The sequence below is a fragment of the Parus major genome, chromosome 7 (genome assembly GCF_001522545.3).
Source record: "Parus major isolate Abel chromosome 7, Parus_major1.1, whole genome shotgun sequence".
Taxonomy (NCBI): domain Eukaryota; kingdom Metazoa; phylum Chordata; class Aves; order Passeriformes; family Paridae; genus Parus; species Parus major.
Genome location: NC_031776.1, coordinates 33,844,552 through 33,863,608, shown reverse-complemented (window position 1 = coordinate 33,863,608; position 19,057 = coordinate 33,844,552). Strand labels below are relative to the sequence as shown.

At 40.1% G+C, this 19,057-nt stretch overlaps 1 protein-coding gene across 3 annotated transcripts in view; it reads right to left on the bottom strand.

Moving 5' to 3' along the window:
• Positions 1-11,535: 11,535 nt before the first annotated feature.
• Positions 11,536-19,057, bottom strand: part of ARHGAP15 (Rho GTPase activating protein 15) — a 322,532-nt gene continuing 315,010 nt past the window's right edge. For all 3 annotated transcript variants that reach the window (XM_015635331.3, XM_015635332.3, XM_015635330.3), the window contains one exon: positions 11,536-12,818. In XM_015635331.3, coding sequence (XP_015490817.1) covers positions 12,635-12,818 — 184 coding nt within the window. In that variant the 3' untranslated portion in view covers positions 11,536-12,634. The remainder of the gene's footprint in view (positions 12,819-19,057) is intronic.

Here is a 19,057-nt window from a genome sequence, read left to right as displayed (position 1 = left end):
TATTGATAAGGAGCTTAGGGAAGTCCCATTCAGTCCAGAATATATTCCTCTTTTTGTTCTCCTGTCTGTCTCGGTTTGCAATCCCGGTCTCTTTGTACAGAAATCCTTTATGTTGCACCTCAAAATTCTGTGCAAGTACTCTGCTCATTTAACTTGGAGCAAGGGAGCTGTAGAGCAGAAAGGGCTGGAGTATGCATGGGGCCATGGGCCTATTTAAATATAGCTGGGACACCTGGAGAATGTTCGAAAAATTTCTTTTAAAGAATCTTTTATATTGTTCTTCTTTCAGTGCAGCTGGGGTCTGTGGGGATCAGGGGATTATTTTTGATACCTGTCTAAAAGAGTTATGTCTACACTGATTTCCATCCCTTGCTACTAATTAACCTTATTGTATACAGGAAACAGTCTATTTAATACCTGCATTCTTTCTGTAATGCCAAGTAAAATGAAATCTAGTGTGAAATCTAGTTAGCATTTGCCTTTTTGAAGTCATTTTTGAGTTTCCAGTCCGGGTGACTGTGACCTCAAAACTGAAAGCTATAAAAATGGTCCCGATTTCTGCTCAATGGGAGTTTCTTGAAGATTCCCTGTTCACCTGGACTTGCACGTGTAGTAAATTGCCCATCTTGGTGCTTAACAGTGTTTTCCCAGGAACCATCTATTTTTTTGGGTCACTCAGAGCCCTGCAAAGCACATGTGTTCCTCCCAGGCAAAAGAGTCTCCTCCTTCCTGCTGGAAAGATCACACTTCGACTGTTTCAGTGTACAGAGACTTATAAAAAATTTAAATAGCAATGGTAAAACCAGATCCATTAAGGAGTACAAGGAATGATGATTTAAAAATGTCACCAGCAAAGGCATGGAATGGTGAGGGGTGGCGAGAGGAACTTAAAATGGAGGGAAAAAATTGTGCTATATTTTAAAAGAGTTTTAAATCCTGCTGAACAGCACTGGAATTGATCCTGTCTGCTCCAACATGCAGAGAGAGGTGTTGTTACTGTACAGAATGAGTTTTGAAAAGAATATTCACTAACGTGGATTATTTTTCATGCATTTGATGAGGAAATGCTGCCCTGGATGTTGAAAGGTTGAGGCAAGCCCTGTGGTCCTCTGTGCTTTCTCTGCAAGACTCCCAGGGCATCCCTGATGTCCCAAAGACTGAGCAGGATTTTTACAGGAGGTTGGTTCAATTCCTTGAAGAGGACTCGGGTCAGGTGGCTGGGTCACTCTCTTGGGGACAGGCCAGCTGCATGAGCTTGGCAGACTTTAACAACAAAATCCTGAAGAAAGGGACATAATTTAATACTACATTTTCTTCATTTAATACCAAATGATGATATCAAGAACAAAGCTAGTCAAAGCAAAGGACAAGAAGGAAAATAAAATAAAATTTTAATACTGACTGTGCATCAGTACTGACAGCATAGATACTAAAGAAAGGTTGGAAGTGCTGGTTTGATTTATTTGTAAGTATTAAAGCTCAGTGGAAGCACCAGAGGAATAGGACATTGGTATCATTAGTTATGATCTATTTGGAAAGAGGGAGAAGCATTGTTTTCATTCCTGCTGGGGCTTGTCAGGCAGCTTGGCTGTTGGAAATTGGGCTTGATGGCAGAAATGTAGGCTTATGGGCTTGAAGTACTGGGTGTTTGTGGGTGTCCATCCCTATGGCTAAGTGGCCACAGTGGGGATCCAAGATTTGGTTTCAGGAGCCTGAAAGGTGCCCCTGGATCCCTCTGTAAAACTACTCCTCGAGGAATGGGAGAGAATTTTTCTCATTTGCTGTTTTCCTTCCATTTCATGTATTTTATACTTATTTTGGTCAATAAAGCAATGTTCATTTGCGCTTTACACCACTCTCCAGAAAACACATTTCTTTGTGCAGCCTTTCCAAAAACAACAGAAATAATCTGACTTAAGTAGAAAAGATTTTTATTTTTTTTCTTCTGCCTTTCCTACTAAGCTCCTCTGCAAAACAGCTAGAAATTTTCATTTTCAAAACATTAGTACAGCAAATTGCCATCTTTCTGTGCACGGCATTCTCTATGTACTCATCATCTGAATGATTCCAGATCACTCTCTGGCAGCGTGAATCACAGCATGCCCTCATGCCTGCCTCTTTTTCAATTATATCTAAGAGGAAGACTGCTGGAGACCCATTTTTTCATCTTGCACGGGACCCCAAAAGTGCCAGATCTCATTTCAATATAATATTATGACAGTATGATAAAATGGATGTTAACAGGACACTGACTAATATGGTCCATAGAGAAATGATAGAACAATACAATATTGGGCAGATTGTATTACTAATGTACATTATAAGGACACAAAATTGTCTTAATAAACAGGGTTCTAAGATTTAATCCTTACATCCTATGATCCTACTTAGTGTTCTAAGACATTTTGCAGCACTGCTGAAATTTTTTTGCCTTCTTAAATGAAATATACATTTTTATTTTAGCAGAGAGCTGCCTATATCACTCCCAATTTACTAATGAAACTTGGCATTCAAATGACTCATCAGCACGTACTGCAAGGCATAAAAATAGATTAATGTGGCATACGTTTCTTTACCCATAAAAACGCACCTTCATATAATCTCGGCGCTGTCTTATTCAACAGAAAGTATGTCATTTCCTTCCCCTAGCAGGTCGAGTTAAAAATGAGCTAAATGTGTGAGAAAGCCATTACTGCACTAATGAAAAGCTCGATACCGTTTGAATTTTTCATCATGGGATATTTGTTCTGTAGCACACAGCACTAATATTTACTGTCACCGGTACAGTATGCACGGTAATTAAGTTACAGTCATCAACGGGGTGGATGTTAAGCAAAGATGTTTCTGTGTGAGCTCGGATCTCTTTCACACGCATTCTGCAGGATCATAGGATCACAGAATGGTTTGGGGTGGAAAGGGTCTTGAAGCTTGTCTTGTTCCACCCCAGTTTCCATGGGCAGGGACATCTCCCACTATCCCAGGCTGCTCCAAGCCACATCCAGCCTGGCCTTGGACACTTCCAGGGATCCAGGGGCAGCCACAGCTTCTCTGGGCACCCTGTGCCAGGGCCTGCCCACCCTCACAGCCAGGAAGAATTCCCTCCCAGTATCCCACCTAACATGAGACAACACTTGAAGTATTTCCAGGTTTGGTTGACGAAGAGGAGAGAAAAAGAGTTAAAAAGGATTTTGACATCTGGTCTATGCTCTGTGTCAGTCTCTCCATGTGCTCCTCAGACCAGAAGGATGGTAAAAGCCACCTCAGGACCTTACTGGCTGAACAGTGACTGTGAAAGGGAAATCAGTACCACAGTGACTGGGTTTTTTTTTTTTTTCCTAGAAGATGGACCAAGGTTGAAAAATTTTGCGCTTACCAAAATCGTTATCCTCATTCAGATCATGGACACTGATGTCACCTGCATCATCTGTGGTGGCAGGATGGTGCTGAGGGGTCTCTTTGTTCACGGGGTGTCTGGCTACCCCCCTTTCTCTCTCATCTTTTCCCTTATTAATTCCAGAAATCATTGGAGGAACAGATGGAATTCTGGCTATAGTAACAACATAGCATGAGCTTCAAGAGCAGGAATAGCTTTTTCATCAAGCTCCAGTCTAAGGTTTTCAGGAGACTTCTTCCCATAAGCACAGTCTCTTTGGAGGGTATCAGAATATTTGCAATGCTCCAAATTTCCAAAACGATCCAGCTTTTTCCTGCCAAACTGTCTATCCATTTAGACAGAGTCCTCCCATGCTCCTTTACCTCCCACCACCTGGTGACACCTGCCACATCTGGGCTAGTTTTGTCACAGTCTGGCCGCAGGTTCCTGGAGATAATTGTGAGAAACATCTGCTACTGTCCATGTTGTACCTCTGATTTCAGAGCAGTGCAAGGTGTAGCTTTGAATAAGTAAATCAGAGTTGCATTCAGAGCTGTCCAGGAACCTCTGGCATGTTTGTGTTCAGATGAACTTTTGACAAATCCCACAACTTCCTCACCATTAGGTGGGCACAGAAAGTCCTGAACTTGACTGAGAGGTGTCTGTCCCCTGCACTTCTGGAGTCAGCCAGTCCAAAGGGAGCAGTTTCCAACAGCACAACGATTTGCCTCCCCACCACATTATGCTTGGCAAGTGGCCTGAGACAGATGTACACTTGCTTCTTAATTAGACAGCTTTTTCCTTTCTATCCAGTGAGTTTTCCTGGTTTCTTTCACTGGAGAGTGTCCATAGGAAAGGCAAGAAGCACAGCTTGTGACCCCTGCAGCCTTGCAAAGTGCATTTGAATAAGGCAGAAAAAGGCATCCAAGCTGGTATACAAGTGACAGATTCCTTCTGCACTTGGGCATGTTTGGGGTCAAATGTTCCAGTTCTTCTATGAATGAATCCCCAGCCATACAGGTAAGAAAAGAATTAGAAAGGTTTTAGCCATCACAGGGTAAAATCTAATCTGTTAGAAACTATTTGGGATATAAAGCAATTAAAACCTTATGTGAGTGAATAGAAATTTCTTCATACTGGAAAGGTTTTTTAGTGCCAGAGAAGAGCCTGTAGACCCTTTGGCCATGGATCTCAAGGTTCACCTCGCATCACTACTTCCTCCAAAGAAATGTTTTCATAACAAGCACCTACTGATGATCTTAGGGATAAGTGGCATTACTTCTGAGGTGGAGCACTCCTCTTTCTCAGCTTCTAAGAACATCACAGATTTCTCTAGCAGCATCTATTTCCATAATATTTTCAGGTAGGCTATCCATAAAACAAAATGTAACTGTTGTTCTGTAATAGGCCTGGTAGTGTACATTGGCAGAAAATGGAAGAGGAAGATTACTCTAGATGCTCTTTCCCTTCATAGAATAGAATCATAGGATGGTTTGGGTTGGAATGGATCTTAAGGATCATATTGTTCCAACACTCCATGCCTTAATTCATCCCATGTCTCTCTTTCCCCCTGCCATATTTGCCTAGCTTTATGAAAGCCATTTGGGATGAGAAACTGGTTTACTGAGGGCCTGTACTGTAGGAACAGCATTTCCAAAGAGGTCTCAATTATCTGAAACACAGGCTCTGTGTGAGGGAAAAATATATCATGGTAAAGAGAGTAAATAAAGAGGGTAAAATGCCTCTGGAGGATGACCATTCCCTGGACCTAATCATCTGATGTGGGCCAGACCTGCAGGTCTGGACACACTCGCGTTGAAGGTACATAGAGGAGACTCATTTGACTAATTTGTCTCTTTTATCCATTCATGAGGCATCTACTTGACAAAAAAAGGCTGACTAAAATCAGGAAAAATATTAATTTGCTGTGTCAGAGTTGTTCTGTTTCTTCCAGAATGTGAAAAAAGTGGCCCCTGTCCTCTGTCTCCTTTCTTACGCCGTGTCCAGCAGTCTCAGACGTGGAGTAACATCTTTTTCAGCTTTTGCTGAGTCTGCCAAAGCCACTTAAAATACCCACCTTTTCAACCTATTAGCTGGAGCTGATGTACTCCATGATAAACTGTGGGGAACCTGGAGGGCTTTTTCCCCATGCCATCAGTGCTCTGATGTAAGAAACACACCCAGGAAAGGAGAACACAGACCCAGAAAATGCACCAGGTCTCAATTCATCCTCTTGTGTTTCAGGGAGGGTGTTGAATTGTCCAGTCAAGGAAATGTTTTGATTTTCAAAACCATTCCTTTTTTTTTTTTTTTTTTTTTTAATCCCCCCCCTTGTTTTGGGAAATGAGAAAAATATATAAAAGCAAGTTATTAATAAAACATCTATTATGCCCATGGGACAGAGGTCCTTCCGTATTGTTCAGATGGCATGTTTATTGTTGACATCTCTCTTTTCTCTGAGTATGCACAGAACCCTGAAATCCTTTTACATTTTTAATAAGATTATTTCTTTTTTTCAATCTAGTGCAAGAAAACCGCATCTGCAATATGCATAATACTCTCAAAAACTGCAGCATCAGAGGGAAAGCACTGCCAGTGTTTTTGGCTATGTGCACTTCAAAGAGACACAATGTGAAAAAGAATAGTACTGGAGGTCTCAGGAAGGTGCTCGTGTTTTGCATCTTAGGGTGTGTTAGTTTAAGGTAGTTGCCTTATTTTTCAGTTCTCACATTTGAGGTAAAGCACATCATAAACACAAGAGGGGATTTGATTTGTTTTCTGACCAACAATGCTCCATAAATCTGGAATAACCGATGTTATTGTGTTGCTTTGTCTGAACTTGGTGTCCTATGGAGCAAGGTGATCCCCAGCTCTATGTTCCTGCAGCAATGGGTGGTCTGGGGGTGGTGGGATCTGTGATTCTGTGAAAATGTGGGTTTCCAGCTGAAAAACAAGAGCCTGCACAGCATCACCAGTGTGCATCACCATCAGTGTGTGGGGATTCAGCCTCGCACCGCAGCTGTGCTGAGGGAGCTGATTGTGCAGGATCCTGCCTTGCAGTAGATTCCAAGTCCACGTCCCTGAGCTCGTGTTTGAAATTTGCAACAAAGGGCAGGAGCAGTCACTGCTCGTGTCCTGTGGGTAAAGGGCTGCAAGGGGCCCAGGAACCAAGATAAGAGGGGTCCAGGCAGGTATCAGAAAGCCAGGGTTTTGTGGCTGAAGCTGCTGATGGAAATTTGGAGAGCTGCAAGGTGAAGTAGCCACAAGGGAGAAAACAGCAGTACTGGCACATTCTCTGTATAGACAAAAATAGCATTTAATTCCTCAAATTCCCTTGTGAACCTGGTCCAGGCAATAAGGACAGTTCAGTTCTTCAGTGCAGAGCAGAAATCAGATACAAACAAGCAGCTTGATTCTTTTAAGGGCTGTAAGGAGTTCAATAATGAAAATATTAAGGAACCTTCCCCCTTGGATGCTTAAGAGCTTTGTTCTAAGAGGCAGAATAGATACACAGAGCATCCAGTGAAAGACACAGCAAGTTATAAGAGGTGTGGCAGATCTTCCATTTGAGGGAAGGTTAAATTGATTAAGAGACAAATGAGAGGTGATGTGTTAGTGGTATATAGGAGAGTGAATTGCCAGGAGAGGTCAGTCAGATGATCCTATTTAGCCTTTCCCATAAATCAAGAGCGAGCAGAGTGCTATACAATGGTACTAAAAGCTAATGAATTTAAAAGTGATACAAGTAAAATATTTTCTTACATGGTGCATAATTAACCTGGGAAATTCATCAGATACCATTAAGACAAAGAGCCTAGCAGGATTAAAAATGGATAATAAGTGACAGAAACTACATAAAGATAGAAATGTATACAGGGTGTTCAGCCATTTATTTAAAACCATTTACTGCCTGGGGCTGAAAAGAAACATCCCCTGTGGGAAAGCTTGACATAACACTGGACTTTTTCTACTTTTTTTTACTTCAGTGGGCAGGCTGGAGCCTGAGCAATGGACTGGTCAAACCCCTTTCAGTATGGTCACTTTAATTTTGAGAGCAGAGGACACACCACCACCTACCCAAAATTGCAACCTAAAAATTATCTTAAAACTTCTGAGCTGCTTCTTTGAAAGCTTCTGAGCTTTGACACAATATAGAAATCACTGGTGGAGAGGTGGTTGTTCCCTTTGTCCACCAGAAATGTAGCCAAAAAAACTTATGGATAGGAGCTGAGCACAGAAACTCCATTTTGACAGAGTGGATAACTAATTAGCACTCCATCTGAACTTGCAGTGTTTTATGGTCCCTCTTAAGGCTGTTAGACAAAGACTCCTACTGAATGTGTAAGGGGTCACCTCAGGTATTTTGGAGGTGTGGACAGCCTGCTTTGCTGGGAGATAGTGGATTCCAGCACCTCTGAAGTATTTCTGAGCATTTAAGAGTAAATTATAGAAAGTCAGAAAACTTTACCATGGCCAAGAGTTTGGAATACAAATTTCTTTCTGTTCTGTTGCCTCTGAGGTTACCCTGCCCTTGGGTTGCAGGTGCCTGCAAAACCCCAAATACCTGATAATTACAGGTGAATTCAGGGTGTAGAACATAAAATGTCTGTGAGGGTGATGAGGTCCTGGAGTGTCCATGGACTCCACATTCCTGGAAGTGCTCAAGGCCAGGTTGGATGGGGCATGGAACAACCTCAGACAGTGGAAGGTGTCCCTGTCCATGGCAGGGTATTGGAATGAAATGATTTTTAAGAACATTTCCAACTCAAACCATTCCATGATTAAAAAAAAACAAAACAACAACAAAAAAAAAAAAATAAAAAAGGTCTGCATAAAAATAAAGTGAGCACTAAAATGGAAAGGTCTCTTTTCACACTTGTCTCTGTGTCTCAGTTTCCTGCACATTTATGTTCATCCCCAACTGTCATGTCCTGAGTCTTAAATTAATTTTTATTTTAAACACCAATGCATGTTTTGTGTGAAAAATGGTAGTGAGGGCTCTATCTAGCTAGATAGATGTTCTCTATCCAGCATGAAACACATCTTTGCAACAAGAGTAAGTAAAAATGGACATTAATTCTCACAGTATTTCAGGTGTGTTTGGAAGTATGGGGTTGTGGAGTGTAACAATAACCTGCAGTGATGGCAGAGGACATTTTTTTACTGTGATCAACCATGGTGAATTGGCACAAGGATGAGATTGTGGCTTTAGCATTCTGAAGCATTTCTTGAAGAGAAGAGTTTGGGTATGGCTTGACCTACACAGGCCACTTGTTTGTCCCAAGGGAAAGGTTGTTTTTAATCCAAAGTGGGTGCTAGGAAAGGCTCCTACGTTCTGGAAAACACTTGCCTTGGGCTCTGTTCTTGCATCCTACAAGCCCCAGGACTTGTGATTGAGACCCGTGCCCCTGATTATGCTCAGCTTCCCTGTGTTCCATGTTTCCTTTCTGAAGCAGGAACGCCGTGCAGGGGAACCTGCTGTGCCGTGATAATACGTGCGTTCCCCGAGGCTCTTCTGCCAGCCTCTTCTGAGAATTAGCCATGTAAAACCTACACAAACTGCCTGATTACACTGGTGATTGTGGGCCCAACTTCCTTCCCAGCTTTCTTCCCAACTCTACCCAAGCTCTGTATCCTACGTGGAAATTGATTAGCTGAACTTCTTGAGTGCCTTGGGCTGCATGGCAGCCTGAGGCTCTGTTGCAGCATGGGGTGCTTGCAAAAAAAGGCTGAGTGTTACCTGCACTGCTCTGGCAGAGAATTAAATAACTGTTAAAACGTATGCTGCTTGCAAAATAGATATATTTCTATGTATGTAAATAAAAATAGGAATAAATATTTGTTCAGGGGAGTTTATGCCTCCTCTTTCAGCTGTAGCTCAGCAAGTCAGTGTGTCTCATAATTTGTTCAGAAATCCTGCTTTGCAGTGGGATTTCTTGAGTTAAAAACTGAAAATATTTCTCTCTGAAGCTTACAATTCAATACATTGATGTTTTGTCTTTAATTTAATGATAAAAAATTGTAGCTGGAAATGCCCTTTTTTGGTTCCATTAGAGGTTTATTTCTGATATCTCCTTACTGAACCAATCCCAGATTTGTGCTCATGCTTCTCAAATAAGTTTGGGTTGAAGATGCTCTTCACAGAGAGAAGATGCAGATAAACAGTGATCCTTAGACATATTTGTCTCTGCTGCATCCTCAGCCTTCATTTTTTCTGATCATTTACCATTAATAGCTCCTTGCTCAAAATATCTGTGGCCCTTCTCAAACTGATGCTGGCTCCTTTTTCCTGAAAAAGAAAGGTCTTCTGCAAGTCTAATTTTGACTTGCTAAAATTTTAGCAGAGTTTGAGCAAAACTCCTACCAAGTGATAGTGAATATTCTAATAAGTAACAATTGGAAGAGCAATGTGGTGGTGATATGAGCTCGGTGAATTGCAAAACTTGGGCACTTTTGGGGTTTAGAAATGTTTATGTCCAGAAATGTTTATGGACTGTCAGAGTCCTGAGCTGTGGCCTTGGTTAATAAAGAAGAAACTGCCTGAGCAAGAGGAAAAAGAAAGTCTGCTGCAGATAAGGTTTGAGAATTTATTTTTATTGATTTATATTTTTTATTTTTAATTTATTTTTAAATGTATATTTATTTTTATTTTTATAAAATATTATAAAATATAATTAAAATACATTTAATGACTATATTAATAGATATATTAATATATAATTATAGATAAGTAATTATACTAATACAATATTATTATATTTAATTGTAGTTTATAAAATATAATAATAAAATTTAAAAAAAATATTTTATTTTATTTTTTCCCCTTTTCTTCACTTTTACCCTCCTTTATCCTTCTGGTTGCTGCTGATGGCAGGGGCTGAAGGGTTGGCCCTTTGACTAATGGTTGAGTCAGTAATTTTTCCCATTAAATTAATGTATGTATTAAGAGGGACAGGAAGAATTGGTCTCTTGGGGAAGGAAGCAGCTTGGTAGCAAGGCATGGCCATTCCTTTGTGTTGTCGGGATGAGAAAGGAAAGGCATCTGCTGCAGGCCCTGGATTTATACACTCCTCTGGTGAGAGCCACTTGTGTCCCCCCAGATTGTCTGCCCACGGCCAGGCTGCAATTTAACAGAGCATTTAGCAGAGCAGTCAGCACTTTTGTAGTGTTCATGTAAGGAACCCTTCAAACCCAAAGAAAGGATCGTGTGTCCAAAAGTTTCCTGGAATTTTTTTTTCCCCTTTAAAGCAGTTGATCTTAAGAGAGATACGGTGCATTTCATAAGCCTTGTCTTATAAAAACAGGACGAGAGGAGTCTCCATGCTCTGAAGAAAGAAGATTAATTAATTAATTAAGAATCTTTTCTTCTGAGTGCAACAGGCTCCAAGTAACAAGTGAACTTTTCATTTCCAGTAATAGCAGAAATTACTTCAATAGCATGATTGTGAGCACCCGTGGGGCCATAATGTGAATGGTCTTTATTAAGGAATAGACTGAACTTCTGACTATCTTTCTTCCAGTCATTTCCACAGGCTATAAACAGTGCCTGGTTTGTTGCTATTAAAGGAGTCTATAGATGATGATGCTGAAAAGCATCACTGTTTAAGTATTCATGGCTTGACATTAAGATGAAAAATATTTTCTTGAACATAAAGTGAATTTGGGTTCTCCCGTGCATTATCGTTTTGTTCAGAAGTTACTGAGGTGGATGTTCGTGATACGAGGGAGATTTTGTTTGGTTTTGTGCTTTTTTATTTTAATTACTGGCCACTACCCCTCTGTTTTGCTGGATTTTTTAGACGTGTGAGAAGTTAGAAAAAATATCACAGGGTTGGTTTTTAGTACCTGATGAAAGAGCCTGGTCTTAGTTAACCATCAGGCCTCATTACATATTTGTTCCCATAAATGACTGCTCCAAGGGGTGACCTTTCCTGAATGCCATGGAATTTTGCTCAACAGTGCTGGGTAAAAACTGAAGCAGCCCATGATCTGCAGAGGTGATATTGAAGACATATCTCTCATGCACAGCAGACCTATGCATTAATCCTATGTTTTGGGGTCTTTAATTGCTTTAAATATTTGCTTCTGGATCTGTGTTTCACACATCTTATTTACATGGTTTATTTTTCATTTTATGAACAAATCGATAACCAGACAGACTCTTTACCACACTGGATTAGTTTTATTTATTCTCTTTGAACTTGATTAAAAAGCTGTCAAACATAAGTCTACATTTTATCAGCAGAATACTTTTACAAAACAGGGTAGGAGATGTGTATAGCTGGAAACATACATTTCAAAATGAAACAATATTTGATATATTCTAGACAGTTACCCTTTTGTTTATCCATGACAACTGAAACTAACCATCAAATGCATAAATTGATTCAAGTCTAGCCAAGTAATCCTAAGGGCATATGAAAAGGCTTTTTTTTAAAGTTCTTTCTAGATGAATTTAATGTAGTTCACCAATAAAGCATCCTCAGGAGCACAATACAAATGCTACAGAACATGAGATAGCTGGGGAAAGCGGGCAGATGTACAGTGTGATGAAGAATCAAAATGGATGTTACATTAAAATGAGCAGTCATGCAATGTCTTCATTTCATGTACTGCGTTTAAGTAAAAATGCCAAAGTTCCAATTCCATTTTTAATTTCTTTTAGGCACTGTTATGCAAATAGTGACATTCTCATTTTGTTTGTATTTGTTTATTTTATTTGTTTAAAAGCATTAAATGCAATTTTTTTTTCCAGCTCTTGGGGTAGACAAATTGATTATCCATCATGTCTTTAATTTTCAACGTATATCAAAGAGAAAGGTAAATTATACCCAGATTAGCTATGAATGATCTCGTATCGCTGCTTTAATTAATTGCTTTTAATATACATACTTTAATCCGTTTTCCACAAACCTCCCCAATTATTATCTGTCTTTCTGTGCCATTGCATATGTTGGTAAACAGCATTTTCTATGGTCTAGGGCCATATGCTGTATGCTCAGCTTGCAGAAAAAGTGACACTTGGAGTGCTAGCATAATGAAACTCTCAAAGGGTTAATGCAGAATACATATAGGCAAATGTTGACAATATTTTTTATTCCAATGTTTGAAAATTAGACACAAAATCATCATTAAGTTTGCACAAAATGAGGCATCTGTCACTTGAAAGAAAAAGAAATATTTCAGAAATATGTTTACAGAAATGTAAAAATATTAGACATCAAGACAGATGTGAACGTTTTCAATAACAGGCCCTGTCTGTCAGTCTTCCTCCGAGCTGAAGATCTTGCTGTACTCGCTCAGCATAAGTTCAACTATCTGATTTTGGTACAGCATGTGGACTGCCATGTTCCCTGTCTCCTTTTCAGGTCTAAGGAGTGTTGGTCCAAACACAATTCCTAAGCTTTGTGTTGACATAAGATTCACGGATTCCTTGGCTGCTATCCTGTTGACAAAAGGAAAGAACTGGTTAAAAAAGAAGGGTGTCAGAGGAGTCACTGTTGCTCTTGAAGCACATAGAGGCACTTTTTAACTGTTCCTCCAGATAGGGGTGTTTGTTTGATTAAGTTATCGAAAAGAAATAAAACAGGGAGGCAAGAGAAATTTCTGCCAGTGTGACAAACAAGGAAAGGAGGGCTTTTGTAGTACCAGGGAGAAGATTCCCTGCTTCCCTTAACATGGTCTCCAGCACTGAAAGAGTTGTGAAAACCAAAAAAAAGCCCCTTAATACAGAGCGCATATGAAACACATTCCTTCTGCTAATTTAAATCCAATAAAGTGAGTATGGTCTGAAATGGATTGTGAAATTTATGTAACTAAAGACTTTTGCATGCCTTATCCTGACACAAAGTTTCTTGAAAGACACAGAGACCACATACCTTAATGAGAGGACTTAGAAAATAATGGTAAGGATTATAACCTTTGATATCTTTATTACCCACAAAATTACAAGAGAAGGACTATTATTATTAGAAGTTGATCTTGTGTCTGTATTAAGACTTAATATTCCTGTGGAAAGGGCATTAAGGATGGAGAAGTCTGGTCTAAGAACACTACAGGTTTAATGGATTGAGTTTAGGTAGGAAGTTTGGCATAAATCTCTGCGGTGGTGAGTACAGACTAAGTAGAAATCCATTTCCCTCAACTCTCCAGAATATATTATGTATCCTAGGGTTGGAAAGACTAGTAAATGAAGATACATATTTTATAAATAAATTGCACAGCTCCACCAAGGAATGCAAACTAAATGCAGCTTTATTATGTAAATGTTTGAATTGATGGATGCCTCCTTAACCTGCTAGCTTTAACTTAAGTATTCCAAGTGGATTGTTGAAGCCAAGTTCTGCTTTTCCCCCTCCTCTGCCATTGTCACTCATTTACCTTTTTAAAACCCAGCCAGCCATTTTAAAAGCCATCAGAGCTGTCTCTGTTTTCCCATACCTGTTGCTGAACTTACAGCCAGCCACATTATAAGGGAAAGAAACTTTGCGAGACCTGATGGCTCCAGGCACTTAAAAGAGTGTTTCTTTCATTTTAGTGGGTGGGTCACACAGCAAAAAGCATCTCTTGTGGATTTGTGCCAATCTTGTCGTTTACCACATTGCTGGAGCATCAACACTCATGTTTTTTTTCCCATATATAAATAGGAAGAATTACTTCGTTCTGCCTCGTGCTAGTAACCGTGGTGTCCATTGCACAAAACACTCTCCATATGGCACTAATCAGATTGGCTTAACTATTAGTTTCTTAAAATATAGCATCTTCATTAATTTTTTTAAAAATTAATTATCTTTCCTCTGTGGTAATATTAATATATCATCTCTTCTCTTAGGAGTTCATAAAGTCTCAAAAGTTAGAAGTTTTGTTGCCAAGCGACTGCGTGGGCTTCTGATGGATGTCACACATCTTTACACAATTAAAAATGTTACAGAGGTGACGAGATTGTTTTGCTTAATTCCACTTATGCAGAGGCATCTACAGCAAGCTTGGGGACCTCTCCAGGAGAGAAACTTGGTTTCTGTTGAGCTTGTTCTGTGGTAAAGGTTGGAAACTTCATAAAATATTTGGAGATGACATCAGCATGAGTAGAGATGCATGTGTGGGGTCAAGTTCATCAGCTTTGTCTTGGGTAACTTTAGAAATAATCAATTTAGCAGCATCAGCCATGGTCTTGAGACTAGAGGGTGTTGATAATGGGCAGCATTGATGGAGCTGGAGGAGAAGCTCCTTGCAGGGAGGAGGCAATGGACCACGGATGAGCAGAATCAGGGTGAAGAAATGTGGCAACAGAGCTCAGTTTACTGAAGGGACCGGGAGGGACAGCCTTCCTTTGTCTGTAAAATCTGGAGCAAGATGTTGAGGAGATCCCATCTTCCTGATGGGGACACAGAAAATGGAAGATGCATGGCCAACCCCTCTGCTTTTGCTTGCCATCTTTCTGAAAGAGAATAATTCCCCTGGTTTATCCTGGAGATTGCATCCTTCTCGTGGCATCCTGGCAAAGTCCAGGCATGACAGCATTTCCCAGCAATCAGGAGGTGGGACTATGGCACGAGGCAATGGAGGCTGTGAGTTGATGATGGAAAGGAACTGTGGTTCATCAATGTGTAACGTGGCATTAAGAGCATTTCTGTAAATTCGGGTTCCCTCAGCATAATGCTAGAATAAACAGTACTGTACTGAGAAAATATCCTGAAAATCCTTGATATATTCATGTAGTTTCACTTGTTTTCACTATAATAACAAAAAAAAAAACCATAAACCAAGAGAACCTGGAAACATGGAAAGTCTGAACAGTTAAATAATTTTCGATAAAGCACAGCTACTGAATAAATAGAAGGAAGGACTTCAATCTACCCTGAAAAGAATAATTAGAAGTTTTGGACTTCGTGTCTTTTTGGATTACAAACATTTACCAAAGAAATTCTATAACTGATATTTTTATCATCTCTCCACAAAAGAAGAAGTCAAAGCAAATCAAAATATAGTATGCACACAATGCTATTGCTATAGCTACTAGGTGAAATTGAGTTGTTAAAAGAGAAAATATTGAAAAATAGGCAAGAATTCTTTTTTTGGCAAGAAAAAGAACAGAAAGAGTGACACACCATTTTCAACATAAAGAGTGAAAGGAAATGCCAGAGGTACTTTTTGTCAAGCCCAAATGAAAGGAGCAATGATCCATCAATTTAAGGTTATTTTAGAAACAATCTATAATCCGGTGCCACAGTTGTTGGCACTATATCAAGAAATTGTTGGGTGCTATGCTGCACTAGATTATTTCTTTCTTTCTCCAAAATAACTGTATTGAGAATGTCTTCAGTCCTTAAAATCACAAGTCGGGAGAAATGCAGAAAATATACTCCTCATTATTAATAGTAATGAAATTAATGATGAATTAAAGCAGCAGAAGTGTCTGATAGCAGGGCTGTAGTGTCAATGGCAGATATATAAGGAAAAATACTTGGAATTTATGCTTTGGCTGTTGCCAAGGCAACTGCAATCTGGAAAACGTGTGACGGAGAGCAGGGCAAGTCTACAGCTAAGAGGGTCATTGTATGGTGAGTTGGCTCTCTAGTTCGATTAAACCTACACTTTTCAAACTCTCTAAGTAAAATCATTATTAATTTTGACATTTGGAAAGCACACTGGATTATTGCTCCAAACGCAGTAGGTGTTAGGAAATGTTCTTCATCCATTTTTACTTTCTAGTAACTGCTGGGGAGGAGAAAGGGTTTCTGCAGTGACTCTGACTCCTCAACATCTTAATATTCCTATTGCACATAAAAAAAAATGAGGAATTCAGTGTACTTAGGGAGGAAAATCCTATTGGAAAGGACACTTTTATTGTAGGCTGGAAAGTGTTGCAGGGTAGAGCCAACTGCTTTGAGAACTGCTCACTTTTGCTTTCTTATCCTTTTCCAGCCTATGAGGATTTAATTTTGCTCCATGTCAGGGGTGTTTCTCCCCTTAGCAGAACTGGTTTTAGCCATGCCTGTTATTCTTTCACTGTTTTAAATTATATTTAAAGGTAACTTTTCAATACGTTAATCCTGTTATTCTTCCATGAACTGGTAATATTGACTGTGGCTAAAGGACAGCACATTACAAAATGGGGGAGTCAGAAGGAGAAGGGGTCATTTGGAATGAGGTTATGGGCTACAATGGCTGGTGTAGGAAATACCATCCCCTAAATTCAGTAGAGGACTGAGGGGTAAAAGTAGGTTTTGTTCTTATCAGGATTCTCTCCTCCAGTTAAGCACAATATTTGTGTTTACTAGGGAAGTATCTGTCCCTCGAGGCAGAGACCAAGACCAACACAGAGGCCAAGAGAAATTGAAGATAAATAGGAATAAATGAAACTCCACCAAAAGGATTAAAAATGCTGTCTTTGTGTCATGCCTTCTCTTGGTACAGGAACAAACCTTGTGGAACTAGGACCCAGCTCCTCTCTGGGTGGGGTATTCCTTGACAGCCCATTTGGGTGGGTTTTGTACCTTTGCTGGACTGTGCTGGCAACCTCAGTCCTAGAGTTGCTCACCCTGATGGATGACGGGACTGATTTGAAATGTAAGTTCCTGTGAACTGCCTTAATAGGTCAAAGTGTGTGCCTCCCATTGATTCACTTTGCCAATAATTATCCTCAAATTAGCCAATATCTCCTTCCTATCTATTCTCAGGCATATGCAAATGTAATGTTGTAGCTTAAGGACTTGGCCCTGGTAAGGGCTCAGCTGCCTTCAGCTCTCCCCAGCAATAATTCTGTTAACAGGCCTCTTCACTGCACTGGTACAGGCCAGTTTTTATGCAGCAGCTTTCTGACTTCTGGTATTGCAGAGCTCCTGATCAATTTGTTAAAATTTGTCTCTTATGATGAACAGCTTCCAGCTCAACATTTTACGCTCCTCTCCTTCCCAAATGCTGGTTCACAGGAGTTAAAAAATAACAGGTATTGCATACTTTGCTTTAGTGACAAGACATTTGGGAAGGAATCATCCAACCTTGAAATAAAATCTTTATTGAAAGCAATTCTACATCCATGCCAGTCAGATACATTGTATGATCAGAGGAGGTGTCCCAGGGGAAAGCTCAGTGCTGTAGACAGGGTTGATTACTTGGACCTCCTGTCAGTTCTTAACTCATTGACAGTGGCTGAGACATTCAGTACAACTTTGTTTTCTTTATTTGGAAGTAAAGTTAATATACTTACCTTAACTGTGCCAAATGTACTGGAAAATAACCTGATAATAAAACGTACCGTCCTAGGAAGTGATAATGTCTGTGTGTGTATAAGCACATTTTCAGGCTTTTGCAGCTGGGTTTCTCTGTGTTAGGAAGGAACCACAGCTACAACATGATGCACAGATAACCTAAACTATCAGGTTTTTTCCTCAACATATTTCCTTTTCATTTAAAGCCTGTTACACTTCCCTGAGATACTGCATATCACAGCCACATCATTTTCTGTCGTCAATTTATTTCAGTTCAGCTGCAGTCGTTGTTTTTTGGGAAGAACTTGAGTTGATTTTGTACTAAAAAGACAAGTGAACTGCAGCTTTGAGAGTCTTTTTAATGTACAAATAGCAGTCCTTTACCAGATCAAAATCTTGTAGAGATATCCATACCCAGCTGGATTCACCAGCTGAGGAGGGAAACCAAAATACACACATTGTGCAGGAAGAGTGCAGGGCCTGTGCATGACTTAATTTCATCTTGGGAATCTTATGGAGCTAACTGGTGGTAAGGGAGCCCCTGATGCCACAAACTCTATTTGTGTAAACTGTTCAATTCCTTGCACTGCTACAAAGATAAATTTCAAATTTATCATTACATTCAGATTCTTGATATTTTATGAATGCAGACTAAACCTTATTATTATCTATGTGCTGGCTATTGGGTGGTTTGCTCAGGTGCATTACAGTGGCATTCACCAGCTGATGAAGCTAAACAGATGCAGGCATCATCAGTGGAATCCTCAGCTTGTGAGATCTGTACACTGTGATGGGAACAGGGAGATTGGTGTGTACAGAACTTCTGAGGCTTCTGCTTATAGAGGAGCTCCAAAACACTGCAGTGTATATCCTTTTCCAAATGTGCCATGTGGTTTCCTCTGCAACAAATAAGCACAATTCTGGGGTCACAGTGCACTAACACAGTTTTAAGCTACTTGCATCTAGCTGTGTAAAACATGAAGGCATTTTAAATCCCTGTTTGTTCCATAGGTAGAATTTGAAACAATAGCTAGGCTGGTAATAGAGAAACCAGGTCATGGCGTAGGATATGTTACAAGAGGGGTCAGAAATAGTTCAGACATACTTAAGAGCTTGCTTTTGCTGAAAATAGCCTCGATGGCTCCTGGCCTACAGAAACTCCATAGGCTTCCTGTGCTCTGCAGCTGTGGGTTCGTGTTACAGCTCTTTGGGAAAAATCCCTTCTCTTCAGTCACTCTGGGATAGGAGAATGAGCACTTGATGCTGTCTTCCTCCACAGACTAGGCTTTAAAAGTGACCATTGGGTGGCTATTTATAGCACCTGGACAGCTGACAGGGTCCTGGTGGAGAGTGGGCTTCCTCAGGGGATCCCCTGCATATCTCACAGCACGAGCCCTTCCCTGGATGAACTGCCTTGGAGCCTGGCCCTAAATGAGAATAATAACTAAACTAACTCCGAGCATTGCTTCACAGT